General features: G+C 43.2%; 2 protein-coding genes across 2 annotated transcripts; one reads left to right on the top strand and one right to left on the bottom strand.

Moving 5' to 3' along the window:
- Window positions 1-2,509: 2,509 nt before the first annotated feature.
- Window positions 2,510-9,534, top strand: man2c1 (mannosidase, alpha, class 2C, member 1). The gene is made up of 26 exons (XM_035642230.2): window positions 2,510-2,724; window positions 3,122-3,247; window positions 3,335-3,458; window positions 3,558-3,628; window positions 3,728-3,905; window positions 4,026-4,215; window positions 4,572-4,678; window positions 4,766-4,876; window positions 5,002-5,094; window positions 5,218-5,334; window positions 5,417-5,512; window positions 5,621-5,766; window positions 6,086-6,209; window positions 6,524-6,645; window positions 6,748-6,833; window positions 6,999-7,145; window positions 7,223-7,302; window positions 7,406-7,500; window positions 7,634-7,738; window positions 7,832-7,988; window positions 8,064-8,207; window positions 8,293-8,402; window positions 8,511-8,590; window positions 8,690-8,832; window positions 8,917-9,020; window positions 9,102-9,534. The coding sequence occupies exons 1-26, from the start codon at window positions 2,624-2,626 to the stop codon at window positions 9,211-9,213; spliced, it is 3,069 nt and encodes a 1,022-aa protein (XP_035498123.1). The 5' UTR covers window positions 2,510-2,623; the 3' UTR covers window positions 9,214-9,534.
- On the bottom strand, window positions 9,481-13,301 carry neil1 (nei-like DNA glycosylase 1). The gene is made up of 10 exons (XM_035642234.2): window positions 13,157-13,301; window positions 12,061-12,534; window positions 11,859-11,978; window positions 10,696-10,798; window positions 10,510-10,603; window positions 10,274-10,395; window positions 10,156-10,183; window positions 9,992-10,059; window positions 9,702-9,912; window positions 9,481-9,614 (listed from the first exon to the last, which is right to left on the bottom strand). The coding sequence occupies exons 1-10, from the start codon at window positions 13,231-13,233 to the stop codon at window positions 9,568-9,570; spliced, it is 1,344 nt and encodes a 447-aa protein (XP_035498127.1). The 5' UTR covers window positions 13,234-13,301; the 3' UTR covers window positions 9,481-9,567.
- Window positions 13,302-13,348: the final 47 nt, after the last annotated feature.

Here is a 13,348-nt window from a genome sequence, read left to right as displayed (position 1 = left end):
ATTTCCATAAAATATATACATGGTTACCAGCAATAAAGTCAGACAATCAAATGTAATCTGTGTCACACGGGTTTCTATGATTAAATATCATAAAATCAAATATGCTCATATCATTTATTCCTGAGTAGTCACCACAAAATGTCTTCTGCTTTTAAAGATGTACCTGTAGAAAACAGAAAGAAACAAGAGAAGAGAAAACGTAGCAGTTATCCAGTCTGACTCCAGAGTTGAAATGTGCTTTGAAGCGATCTCTTCACCAGCAGATATCTCTTCTCCTCTTTCATTTTTTTTAATGCTGATGACGTACAATCTGCTTTTGAAGGTGAAAGATTAAGTGACAGGCCCATCAGACTTTCTGCATTAAACACATGTCAAATGTGCCTTTCTTCAAATGTTCCATGTATCATCTCTTCCTCCCAGCATCTGGAGTATTTAAGTTTCCCTACAGAAAAATATCTGCAACAGCAATTCTTCGTTCATACACGGCTAATCTCTGGTGAGCAGGGAATGGGCAGTCGTGGGGAAAAATATGGATAAATTGAGAGTTGTGGGAGGATAAAAAGATAATCGTAGCTCTTAATTCCCTACATCACGTCAAAGTCTCAATCACAGCATGGAGCTACACACCAAACACTATTTTGTCTGCGAAACAAACCCCAATAAGACAATAAGAGATACTTGATGGCTGTGAAATAAACCTACAGCGGATAAACCAAAACTTAATTTAAGACTTCTAATGTGTGTAAAGATTCAGTTAAATTCTGAATTTCCTCCGGTTCTCTTATTTCTTAGATCTGCTGCTGAAGAGGGCGAGCGAGCTGCGTACAGCTCAAGAGTGTAGCTTGTCGTCCAGGGCCTCATTTCTAAAGAACTCAACTGACCGTTGTCCTTTTGCACCCCCGGACTGTGTGAAAATGTCCCATGGGTCAGTTTGGACATTTGTGGAAGGATGCACAGTTCAAGCAGATCCCAATAAAAAGTTTGCATGCAGCCTTGAGGTTTTTGGAAGCACTCTATTTTTCCCCCTCAAGCCACAGTCTGGACTTCCTTCGCTGTGTTGTGGCAGGAAGGAGTTGATAGGTCTCCACGCTGGATATTTAAAAGGTTGTTTTAAGCTGAGAGACTACTTCCCTAGAGTAAGAGGAACAGTTTTCCTCTCAAATCCCCCTTTATTCATCCGACATGATGCGGTCAGTTTCTCAAGGAGAGCTCCGGGACGCTTCCAGGCAGGAACAGCAAGGCTCAGAGCTGAACTGGTGAGAATCTCAGGACAAAGTCGGACCGTGGCACCCGTTCCCTTGAGCCGTCCTGGCACAGTGGAAAGCACAACCACAGTACAAACAATAGGTGGATAGGAGTCAACAGTCATCCCTGATGGTAGGGTGGCCTGAGAGGGATGGGCTTTACCACAGTTCCACCAAGCCTGTAGTTAGAGCTGCTCTATGGATCTCATAATAAAAGGACTCTCAGCTTGGTACAAACACAGAAACACACAGCTCCTTCCCTGTGAATAATGCTGAGAGAAGAAAGGTTTTTTGTATTTTCAGGCTGCATGTGGGCTGACCCCTAACCCCTGTTCGCTTGTCTGATCACAAGACCAACTCCCCAGCACTCCTTCTCAGTTAGACTACAGCCTGCAATGTTGACCCCTGGATTGCTTGTATTAACGCTACTGGAGTTATTTGATCATTATGTCAGTCTCACAGGGTTTCCCCTGACCATTTAACCTACCTCTCTGTCTTGTATTTGCATGCTTGTGGCATAGAAGAGGACATTTTCACTCTAAGCCAGAACATTACATACTTTAGACTGATTAGACATGCAAACTGATACAATGAGGAAATTATTGAGTTGTAAAGAAAGGACGTGGTGACTGTTCCTCCTACAACATAATCTTTTATGGTGGTGCATTGATCTGTGTTAAGTGTTATTCACTAGACCTTCAACAGAAGACCTTTATGCTGCTCATGCTGCTCATGCTTTCACTGTTGATATCCATTTATGCCATTAAAAAAAAGATCATAATAATAAGGGATAATGCCACTCCATGATTTTAACTGTTACGTAAATTTTGTTTGAGCCATAGTGTTTTTTTCAGTTGCTACTTTGTGAGTACGTGTAAATAACAGAATAACTGCTTTATCAATAAATATTTCATGTTTTTAAATGTTTGTTTGTTTTTAGCTTTATGTGTATGATAACAACAACATCAATAATAATAATAACCATAAACATAATGCAAATGTTTTAGCACCTTTAAAACAAAGTTACAAGGTGCTTTACAAGTTAAAAAAATAGAGAATTGAAGGCAAACAAGAGGAAACAATCAAAAGCAGTTTAAAAAAAAACATATTAGTCCACATTAGGCCAGAAATATAAGAGTGAAATCACTGATGCCACTTGCACCTGACCTTCCGCTTCTGACCTCTGGTCCAATGACAACGTCGCCAGTCGTTGGACGGTGCTGCCATCTAGCGGTTGTTAATATTACTTGCGATAACAACACACTGTTTCACTTCCTCACTTCCGGTCTGCGGGGTTGTTGTAGCAGGAGTTTCTTTGGTTCGGCTGCTCGCTGTTGTGCAAAACAATCCGCAGGTGTTGTCGGTGCGTCGGCGCTGCGATGTATCACCAGTCCGTGCTGAAGAACAGACGCAGCCTCCTCGAGAGGGCGGAGAAGTTCGTCTCGGAGAATTACTTCACCGACTGCAATCTGAGAGGACGGTAAGACGCCGCTGCACCGACGCTCAGTGAACGATGACGTGCACGACATTGTACCCAAACATGTTTCTGTGAACCCTTGTGCAGACTTCTGCAGATGGTCATGGTTCAAAACATCATGTAAATCACAATGCATCTTGCTGCCCGCAGATCGTCATCGGTTATTCACCAGTCTGACCTCATCATAGTTATTGCTACATTTCTATTCTCTAAAATAAAGACTCCTATTCCACATGACGTCCAAATATCTGATCAGTAGCTTATCGGTTTAATTCAGATCTGATTATTGCAGATGCATTGTGAATGGATTTTTCAGTTTGGAGTTTTTCTTCATGAGATTATTATTCATGGATTTGAGCTGGAAATGTGTTTCTGCTCTATGAACTATGGTTCTCTGCAGACTCCACGGAAACTCTCGGCCGCCGGAGTCCCTCGCCTCCTTCTTGACTCCTGAACGGATCACATTCACAGAAGCTTCCCAGCAGAACTTTGCACCTCATCAAGTCGGGGACACCTTTGGACCGACGTGAGCAATATCGTCGGATTTATATCACCCTCGTATCTTTTACTCCCTCAAATCCTGGCGCTAATCCAAGCCCGGTGCCTGTTCCAGGTGGTGGACCTGCTGGTTTAGGTTAACCCTGAACATCCCTGAGTCGTGGAGAGGTAACGAGGTTCATCTCCTGTGGGAAAGTGATGGGGAAGCGATGGTGTGGCGAGATGGACAGCCGGTGCAGGTATTGTAGTAGCAGTTGAATCAGATTAGACGCAAAGTTCAATGCTAAAATCATGTGTAGCTTTACTAGCGATGTGTAACATACTTTACGGACTTACAGGGCCTGACTAAAGAAGGTGAAAAGACAAGTTACATCCTATCTACCTGCCTGAAAGACGAGGAGCCACACAGGTCGGTGCAGCTGAAGACGAGTTCAGAGCTGCTCCTGTAACCAACTTGGCTTATTGAACGTTTGGGCACCTCTGACCTAAAGATTTCCTCTCTCTTCAGCGTCACCCTTTATGTAGAGATGGCCTGTAATGGGCTTTTTGGAAATGGCCGAGGGTCCATGATTGCGCCTCCAGACCCGAACAGGAAGTTTTCTGTAAAGCGAGCTGAGCTGGTGGTATTTAACCGCGATGTGAGGGAGCTGCTGACTGATTTCGAGATGCTTATTGACATTGTGAAGGTAGCGTATTATGGTGCACGACAGTGCATTACGTGTCTCTCTTTTTGGGGGGAGGGGGGAATGCAAGATCGATTAAGGCAAACCGGAGATTTTGTGGATTCTTGGCTCTTCACTTCACAGGAACTGGGAGAGGGAGAGCAGCGAGGCTACCAGGCACTGTTCACTGTGAATGAGATGGTCAACCTCTGTGAGCCCTCTGATCCCGGCTCGTTCTCCAAAGCACACAGTCTGGCTCACAACTTCTTCAGCCAGCGGAACGGGGAAAGCCAGCACACCGTCCACGCAATGGGTCACTGCCACATAGACACAGGTCTCGATTTTTATTTCTGCTTTTATGCAGTATCAAGTCACAATATTGTTATGGTCCTGACTGGAATTAGTCTGTAGAGTTGAGTATCAAAAATGTAAAATACCAAAAACTGGCATTGCTGGTCAGATTGTATTCACGATACTTATTCTTTAATTAGGAGTAGTTTGGACTTTCATTCAGGAAAAATTCTCATAAGCTTCTGAACTGAGCTGTTCAATAAAAAGTATTGTTTTGGTATCTTTACCAAAAGTCAGGTACTGAATTTTCTTACATGACACCTGCCTTTGTTATTGTCGTGACAAATACATAGAACAATCACATAGAATGAACACACTCTCATTGCTCTTTGTCCACAGCCTGGCTGTGGCCCTTTGAAGAGACCATTCGCAAATGTGGCCGAAGTTGGGTGACGGCGATCCGTTTAATGGAGAAGAACCCAGAGTTTGTGTTTGCTTGCTCTCAGGTGATTCCACACGTAGTGTAGTTTTAATTGAGCCATAAACGTTCTACGAATCCTCTCCAGTTTCAACCTTGTTTGCCTTCTGTCCAGGCCCAGCAGTTCCAGTGGATAAAGAGCTGGTACCCGGGACTCTACTCCCAGATACAGGATTACGTGAAGAAAGGCCAGTTCATTCCAGTTGGAGGAGTGTGGGTGGAAATGGTAAACCCGATCTCAGAATTAAATCACATGTTACACGTGTCATATAAATGTAGTTGTGTTATTTGGCCTCCTGCCATTCAACCCTTTTCACACACATCATGTTTATGACATGTACGTACGTTCAGGATGGAAATCTGCCCTCTGGAGAGTCCATGGTCAGGCAGTTCCTGGAGGGACAGCGCTTCTTTGACCAAGAGTTTGGGATCACTTGCCGAGAGGTGGGGATCATAAAACATATCAACGTAACCTGTGTTAACCTTTGGATAAAATCTCTGCTTTATTGCGGCCACTTGTTCCTCATGAGTACATAATGTAAAACTCTTTTCTGTCCACGCTTTCAGTTCTGGCTTCCAGATACATTTGGCTACTCCGCTCAACTTCCTCAAATAATGCAGGGTTGTGGCCTTTCCACATTTTTGACACAGAAGCTGAGCTTTAACCTGGTCAACACCTTTCCTGTAAGTACTGTAGGAAAACACCGACTACCTTTGGAAAAGTGGAAAGGTTTTGACTTTCAGCTTTGATCTCTCTTTGCAACAGCACCACTCGTTTTTCTGGGAAGGTCTGGATGGGTCCAAGGTCTTAACACACTTCCCACCAGGAAATTCCTATGGAATGAATGGCAAGGTCGAAGACGTGAGTCTGTTCCTCGAACAGAGAATGGGATAATGGTTGAGTCTGTGAGGAGAATATTTGCATTCCTAACAAATCTGCTGCTTCTGTTTTTGTTCTCTCTGCCTACAGCTTTTGAAAACAATGAAGAATAACAAAGACAAAGGCAGAGCCAACCACAGCGCATTGTTGTTTGGTTTTGGTGACGGTGGCGGCGGACCCACACAGCTGATGTTAGACAGACTGCAAAGGGTCCGGGACACAGATGGGCTTCCCAAGTCAGTTCCGGTTTACGCACACACTCAGCACTCGTCAGCAACAATGACCGAGCCCAAACAGAACGGGAAACACTTCCCAAGAGTTCTTTAGTCAATAGATTTATATTTATTTTGTCTGCACTGTGGGATTTCAGCACGTAGGCAGCAGACCTCTCCATGCTTTTCAAAATACAAAAGGATATGAGTGATGTCTGCTGATGTCGTCATGCTGCTGTTTTACAATATTAGTTTATATCATGTTTTAGTCAGAATGAACAATAGAGGTGTAACAGCAGAGGACATTGCTCACTTCCATCTCCAACTCTCGTGTGTTCCTCAGAGTCCAGATGTCTAGTCCCAACAGGTTTTTCTCTCAGCTTCAGGCTGACTCTGCTCTGCTGTGCACCTGGAGCGGCGAGCTCTTCCTGGAGCTGCACAATGGCACCTACACCACACAGGCACAGGTGGAATAAAAAAAATCTGTTCACTATCCCTGAAACCTTATGAAATAAGTGTCCTATAAAATACCACTTAATAGAAATGATAAGTGTGTGTGTGTGTGTGTGTGTGTGTGTGTGTGTGTGTGTGTGTGTGTGTGTGTGTGTGTGTGTGTGTGTGTGTGTGTGTGTGTGTGTGTGTGTGTGTGTGTGTGTGTGTGTGTGTGTGTGTGTGTGTGTGTGTGTGTGTGTGTGTGTCATAAGTCATAAGTTAAAACAATATTAAATGATTGTAATGTATAAAATGCATTTATCTTCATGCTTGCTTTCTTGTTTCCCAGATTAAACGAGGGAACCGCCAATGTGAGACACTCCTTCACGATGTGGAGGTAGCCAGCAGCTTGGCACTGTGTCGGGACGGGAATTTTAAGTATCCTGTTGAAAAACTGCAGCAGCTGTGGAGGTCCAGTCACTCACTGACGTTTGATGATGAGGATAACAATACACAATGCTCAGTTGTTGCTGTATTAAAATAGTTTCATTGATTTTCTTTTCCCCCTTCCAGGCTGCTTCTTCTAAACCAGTTCCATGATGTGATCCCTGGCTCCTGTATAGAGATGGTTGTGGAGGAAGCACTCCGATATTATGAAGGTACAGTTTTCATCACTGCAGCTGTCCAATAAAATTCAAAACCACAATGATTTTTATATATATATATATATATATATATATATATATATATATATATATATATATATATATATATATATATATATATTTCTTCCTAAATTAAGAATACATCACATTGTGTCTTAGATATCCGCAGTGATGGTACTGCACTGCTGCGTGAGGCGTGTGGAGCCCTGGGGTCAAAAGGAAAGAGCGCTGGTGTTTTCAACTCTTTGCCATGGGAGCGCAATGAAGTCATCCAGACTCAAGAGGGTGCTGGTAAACCTGATCTTGGTAGGTTGGATTGTCGTAGTAATTACAGTATGTTGTTCCAGACTGCAGCTTCATATCTGATGCTGTGATCTCTGCAGTGCTGGTGAGAGTTCCCAGTGTCGGTGTATCTCCTGTCAAAGATGCAGAGCCTCTGGCTCCAGTCTCTGTCACTGTCCAGGTGCGCACTAAATAAATTGTAGAGAAGTTTTCATTAATTAAGCTATGTTGTCATTTCATTTAAGTAACTGAGCTGCTGTGAATTTATTATATATTCATTACAGGCCGACGGCACTGTCCTCATGGAGAACGGGATTTTACAGACGGTCGTAAACAAAGACGGCACTTTGGCATCGCTGTATTTGAACAATGCAAACAGGTAAAGTAAAACCACATGAGCCCGACCGACTTATAAAGATTTTCTAGGGATCGGCTAATATGAGCCCCCAAAAATCCATATCGGACGGGCTCATAAATAAATTAACATCTGTCTCCCCCTTTGTTGTTTTCAGAGAAGCACTCACTGACGGTTGTCATGGGAACCAGTTTGTGATATTTGATGATGTCCCCCTGTACTGGGATGCCTGGGATGTAATGGACTATCATCTTCAGACAAGGTTTCACTTATCACTCTTGCATCTACCGTACAACCTCAAGACATCAGTGTGTTTGCGGGTGTTCTCGATATGAACTAAACTATGACCTCATAGGAAGCTGGTGCAGGAGGTGGTGCAGCCCGTTCATGTGGTGTCCTCAGGTGGACTACGAGGCAGCATCAGCTTCTCCCTCAGGATCAGCGATAAGAGCACCATCACACAGACCATTGTCATGGATGCCATGTGTCCTTACATCAAATTCAACACAGAGGTTTTTACAACATTATTAACAAAGTCTTCAACTCGCACAAAATAAATTACCTAATGTTGCGTCCTCCACTCTCAGGTGAAGTGGGCAGAGTCACACAAGTTTCTCAAGGTGGAGTTCCCAGTGCGAGTGCACAACCCCAATGCTACATACGAGATCCAATTTGGCCACCTGCAGAGACCCACACACAGGAACACCTCATGGGATTGGGCCAGATTTGAGGTACGGCAGTTAACGGTCATTTTTATCTTCATGTACGCTGATCCCCACTGGTACTTTTGACAGCTCATCATGGTTTCTTTCCCAGGTTTGGGGTCACAGGTGGGCTGACTTGTCAGAGCACAACTTCGGAGTTGCACTGCTGAATGACTGCAAATACGGCTATTCAGTCCACAAGAACACAATGACACTATCCCTGTGAGCTTCCCCATTGTTCATACACAAAAAGAATTCTGCAAATGGTACAATTCAGTAACACCAAGTTTAATCAACCAGTGCATCGAACAGTAAATGTCTTTGTCTTAGACTGAGAGCACCCAAGTCTCCGGACGCCAATGCTGACATGGGGACTCACCATTTCACCTATGCAATCATGCCACACTCAGGTTTTACTCGTCTTTTGAATCTCTTTTGAGAATAAAACATTCATTAGAATTTTAAAGCTGTGAGCGTTTAAACACATATGTAACATTTGTTTTGTACAGGATCCTTCCAAGATGCCTCTGTAATCCAGTGTGCTTACAACCTCAATTTCCCTCTGAGGTTAATCCAGTGTGATCCTGACACTGTGCCCTGGAGCGCCTTTTCCACCAGCGCTCAAGCCGTCGTCCTGGAAACCATTAAACAGGTATCCAATGAACACTGAGCTTGACCAAGTGAGAAGTAAACCCTTCAGCCCATTAAATGTTATTTACTCTATTTACGATAACAGGCTGAGGACCGGAAGGGGGCACTTATAGTCCGACTATTCGAGTCACATGGGAGCAGCGTGACGGCGACTCTCTGCACCACCCTTCCAGTGAAGGAGGCCTGGCAGTGAGTAGTTATTCATAGTGTGTGTGGTGTCTGGCATCTTGTTGTGTTGTCTGTTTAGAACAAAATATTTTTTCCCCTCAGTTGTGACCTCCTGGAGAGACGGGACCCCACCAAGCCAGCACACATAACGTCAGGGGGAATCACTCTGAACTTCAGCCCCTTTCAGATTGTGTCACTTCTCCTCATCCTGTGATTACAAATTCCCAGGTTGAACAGATTTGGAATACTGATTAAACGTATGTGGGATTGAGAAAAACAAAATGAATCACTGATCTGTCGGTCTAATGAGGACATTTTTCCTGATGGTAGAATCTGTTGCTTGTGTTCTGTTGACAGTCGATTGGGTCTGTAGATTGTAGAATTGTTTGATATTCAATGCAGCACATCCATTTGAGATACACACTGTTGCCAAAAGCCAAAAAATAATGTTGTTACTTTGCTTCAAATCAAGCAATTGTAGAACTTTTGAAGAAAAATGTTTTATTAAAAAAATGTAATAGTATAAAAAACCCAACCCCTGTAGTTATTCTTCCCCTCTTTTCCATCTTTATTTGCTGTTCGCTCTGGTAACTCTGCTGCTCCGCCACTGTGAGCCTGTAACAAGGAGGACAATTAAAGTAAATTCCCATTGTAAAAGACAAAACAAAGGAACTTCATTTTGAGAGAAAATCAAGAACTCACCTGCAGTTGACTCTGCACTACTGCTCTTCCCCCTACGTGCAGTAGATCCCCTTTCATGCGGATGTGTATTTACTTTGCAGGATTTTTCAGTCTTTCTTTTGGATCTGGCTTCCTCCACATTTGCATCCTCCTCTTTCTTTAGCGGTTTGGTCACGGTTTCCTTTTTCACCACTTTGTTCTTTACTGTGCTTTCAGAGCGACTCCTGGCCACCTTATGAAATCAAACTGATGTTCAGTCTGTAGAGTTTATTACATGCCAAGAAAAAAAAAACATTACTCTGTTTTAGTACCTTCTTGTCTGTGTAATCATGGTCATCTTTTTTCTTTGCTCTCTTTTTTGCCTTGGGTGACTTTGAATCTAGAATGAGCGAAAAAGATTAAGCCAGTTGAGTCGGATGCGTTGGACACATTTCAGCTGAAGCACTCAGTTTTGTGTTTTCAAAGTGTCTCATACCTTTCGGTGCCATCGGGCCTGGATCCCCCTGAAGTTAGAACAGTACATGTTATTATCAGTGACATATGTAAAATCGTGTTCCAGATATTAAAATGTAGGATATTTTCCTTTAACTCACTTTGAACCACATGGTTCTGCCGTTGTGGTCCCGGATAGATTTCATTCCATCCACGTAGTAACACTGCAGCCAGGCCTCAAAGTCAGAGTAGTCGGCCTTCTCTGGATCATAGCCCTTTCCACCTACGTCAAAAACAAGAAGGCATTTCACAGGAAACTCTCTAGATTAAAGCAACAAGTATGTCCAAGTTTATTTTTAGAGAGCGGAGCAGACAGTAAAGTAAACACATAACTCACCGAGGTTAACCACCTCCAGAGGTACAGTATGACACAGTCTGAGCAGGTCCCCCACCTCCTCTTTCACTACTTTCTTTTTAGCTTGGTCTGACGTCTTTTGGAAAGAAAACAGATGCGTCGTAAAATATTATGTCTCTATGGGTCTGATAACTCAAAAATATTTTTTGTCTCTTCGGGCTCTTTCACCTTTGCGTCTGTGATCTCATTCTTCACACGTCTGTCAGATAAATCTTCTGACTCAAGGCCTTCCAGTACGGTTCTGGCGGGCACGAAGGGCGGAATGTTCAACCTAGAAACAGAAACTCAACATCAGGCCTGTTCTTTTGTAAAACAAAAAGACCCGTGTGTCTTCTGTGCCTGAATCATTAGGCCTCCCCACGGGGAGTAGGAAGCGAGAAGTGAAAGAACCCATTCATTTATATCTGATGGAAACAGACCTTGAAAAACGTGAGAGCTGGTGTTTTGTTCAGGACTTTCAACAAAACAATAAACCGTTTATCCAAAACAGAACCTCACAGGAACAGGGAACAAAGCTTTCCGCCTACATCAGACACGTTTTTAGATTTCAAACAATCTTACACTAATCCTGCTTCCGTCTTACTCATAAAGTGACTTTTCTTTGTGTTTCGTTTAATAAGGGTCTGTCAGTGCCAGGATTTCTACCCTTTGCATGTGCTTTTTTTAGTTTCTCTTTTTTGTAACCAACAGAAAGGTAATCCAGATGAGAACATCTTCAGAAATATTTTTGTCTCTTTAAATGAGCAAGTGCTTTATTGATTCCAATGCCCAAACTAGGGCATACCCGATCCAATACTCCTAGTGCCCTGTTTTTTCACTCAAATTTGTCATCTGTACCATTCACGGTTTGGAACTCATTGCGATTGATGTGACTCTAAGACCTGTATTTAATTAGAGCTAAAACTATAAGTCAGCAGAAGAATTTAAGTGGCAGATATTGTAATAAATAATAAATTACTTCAGTTTTTACAAACAAAAATGCCAAATATTCACTAGTTCAACTTCTCAATAGCAAAAATTTGCTGTTTTTTGTCTACTTTGATCTGATTAACAGAATATTTGGGGTAAAAAAAAATCTAATCATATGAAGCTGTCAGTTGGAGCCATGGAAAACAGTTTTTACCCATTTTTTTTAGACTAATTAAAAAGTTAACTATAGTAGATTTATCTATGATAAAAAATAATTGGTATTTACAGCCCTATGTGTCAAGTGGATTGACGTATCATTGCTGATATCCAACCCAGTTAATAAGGTCAGTATCTGTGCATCCCTAAAACAGAACTGAACAACATGTCATTTACGCAGTTCTGCAGGTTTTGCATGTTCATACCTGAAGAGGATTTCAGCCCTCAGATAATTCCCGATGCCATTGAAGAACTTCTGATTCAGGAGGACTTCACAGATGGGCCTATCAAAGGCACGGTCAGAAAGGTGCGACACAACGTTCTCCCTGCAAAAATGATTAAAATGTCAGTGTTACAGTGATATTTTGATTGAACAGGGGAACACAAGGGACACTCAGATTTACAAACCTAAAGCTCTTGTACTCAAACATGATGCAGGGCCCTCTGCCAGCCTGCCAAGTCCCATCGGGCTGCCAGCTGCCAAACCTGCGTGTATCAACAAAGCTCAGCACTCTGCAGGGCTTCTCTGTGGAATAAAAACGTAAATGGGCATGTTTGGGGAGCTCATCCTCTGTGGTGAAGCGGAAAAAGCCCGACATCCCAAAGCGAAAGACAACGTCCATGGGCTGGTCTGCCTGTCCTGCCTTCCCTCCCCGTTTAGCACCATCACTCTTCATGGGGGTCAGTGTGAGCTTCACTTCCTTCCCTCTGGAAGCAGCTGTGATGCAGTAGGCGTCGCAGGTGAAGGGTACGTCAGGACTCTTGCTGACCTCAGATTTTCTCACCGGTCCAGTAAACACCACCCCAGCACACATTTTGTTCACGAATAGGCTGGCTAGGTGGAGCTCCGGTCCCTCAGGCATTTTGTTGGAACAGACGAAGCTGCGGAGAATAAAATGCGTGAGTGAAGAGATCACGTCCAGGGCCAGAACTGCCACATGATTTAGTAACCGAGGGAGATTTAACATAATACGTTTAGAAACGTACACATGGTTTCACACATTTTAGACATTCATTCTGTATTTGAAGACCCAACTTATTTACACTTTACTACTTTTATTCCAACAAAACAATAAAAATGCAATTCAACAATTGTCCCCCTACAATTGTACAAGTGTGAAGGCGGCTTTAAAACAGCTTTGATTCTGGGAAATTCAGTGTACACAACTATAAGAACAAACTGAATCAATGAAATATCAAAAGTCCAAACATGAGTTTTCAGCCTGTTACATAAAGACAAAGCGTGCACGTGACACACATCCAGCTGACTGTATATCGCTCCATGCTCAGCTGGAAAAGGCAAAACACACCACGTAGGCCTTTGCCTTGGGTGTATTTGTTTGTTTGTTTTAAATCACGTCCCTGCATCGTTCTTGCCATAACAAAATGGAAAACAACCCAGTGGGAACGACACACACAGGTACACACTGTTGGAGAGGGCAGAAGTTCAGACAACCTACCCAGACCAGGAAATAGACCGCGCCGTTGATTATGAATGTCTGACCTGCACAAACTATCCTGTTCATTCGCTCCACACCTGGAAGTGAGCAGCGGGCATGGGACACAACCGCACGTTTTCATAACATGCTTGTTACCAAACACTGATGTGTAGCGTCATTGCGGTACAATTCGCGCGTCAGCGTCGCGAGACTTCCGCGCGCTGTTATTTGCGAGGGATGCATGATGGGTAATGTAG

Source organism: Scophthalmus maximus, chromosome 7 (assembly GCF_022379125.1).
Source record: "Scophthalmus maximus strain ysfricsl-2021 chromosome 7, ASM2237912v1, whole genome shotgun sequence".
Lineage (NCBI taxonomy): Eukaryota > Metazoa > Chordata > Actinopteri > Pleuronectiformes > Scophthalmidae > Scophthalmus > Scophthalmus maximus.
The sequence above is the reverse complement of the archived record's forward strand: the minus strand, read 5'-3'. Positions and strand labels throughout refer to the sequence as shown.

Bases quoted from the DNA above. Each gene is read 5' to 3' on its own strand.
- neil1 (XM_035642234.2), bottom strand. From the start codon at position 13,233: ATGAAAACGTGCGGTTGTGTCCCATGCCCGCTGCTCACTTCCAGGTGT. The intron at 10,060-10,155 runs GTATGAGACACT...CGCTCATTCTAG, and splicing joins AGGCCCGATGGCACCGAAAG to ATTCAAAGTCACCCAAGGCA. The intron at 9,615-9,701 runs GTGAGTTCTTGA...TCCTTGTTACAG, and splicing joins TAGTGCAGAGTCAACTGCAG to GCTCACAGTGGCGGAGCAGC.
- man2c1 (XM_035642230.2), top strand. From the start codon at position 2,624: ATGTATCACCAGTCCGTGCTGAAGAACAGACGCAGCCTCCTCGAGAGG. The intron at 3,629-3,727 runs GTCGGTGCAGCT...CTCTCTCTTCAG, and splicing joins AAAGACGAGGAGCCACACAG to CGTCACCCTTTATGTAGAGA. The intron at 3,906-4,025 runs GTAGCGTATTAT...TTCACTTCACAG, and splicing joins TGCTTATTGACATTGTGAAG to GAACTGGGAGAGGGAGAGCA.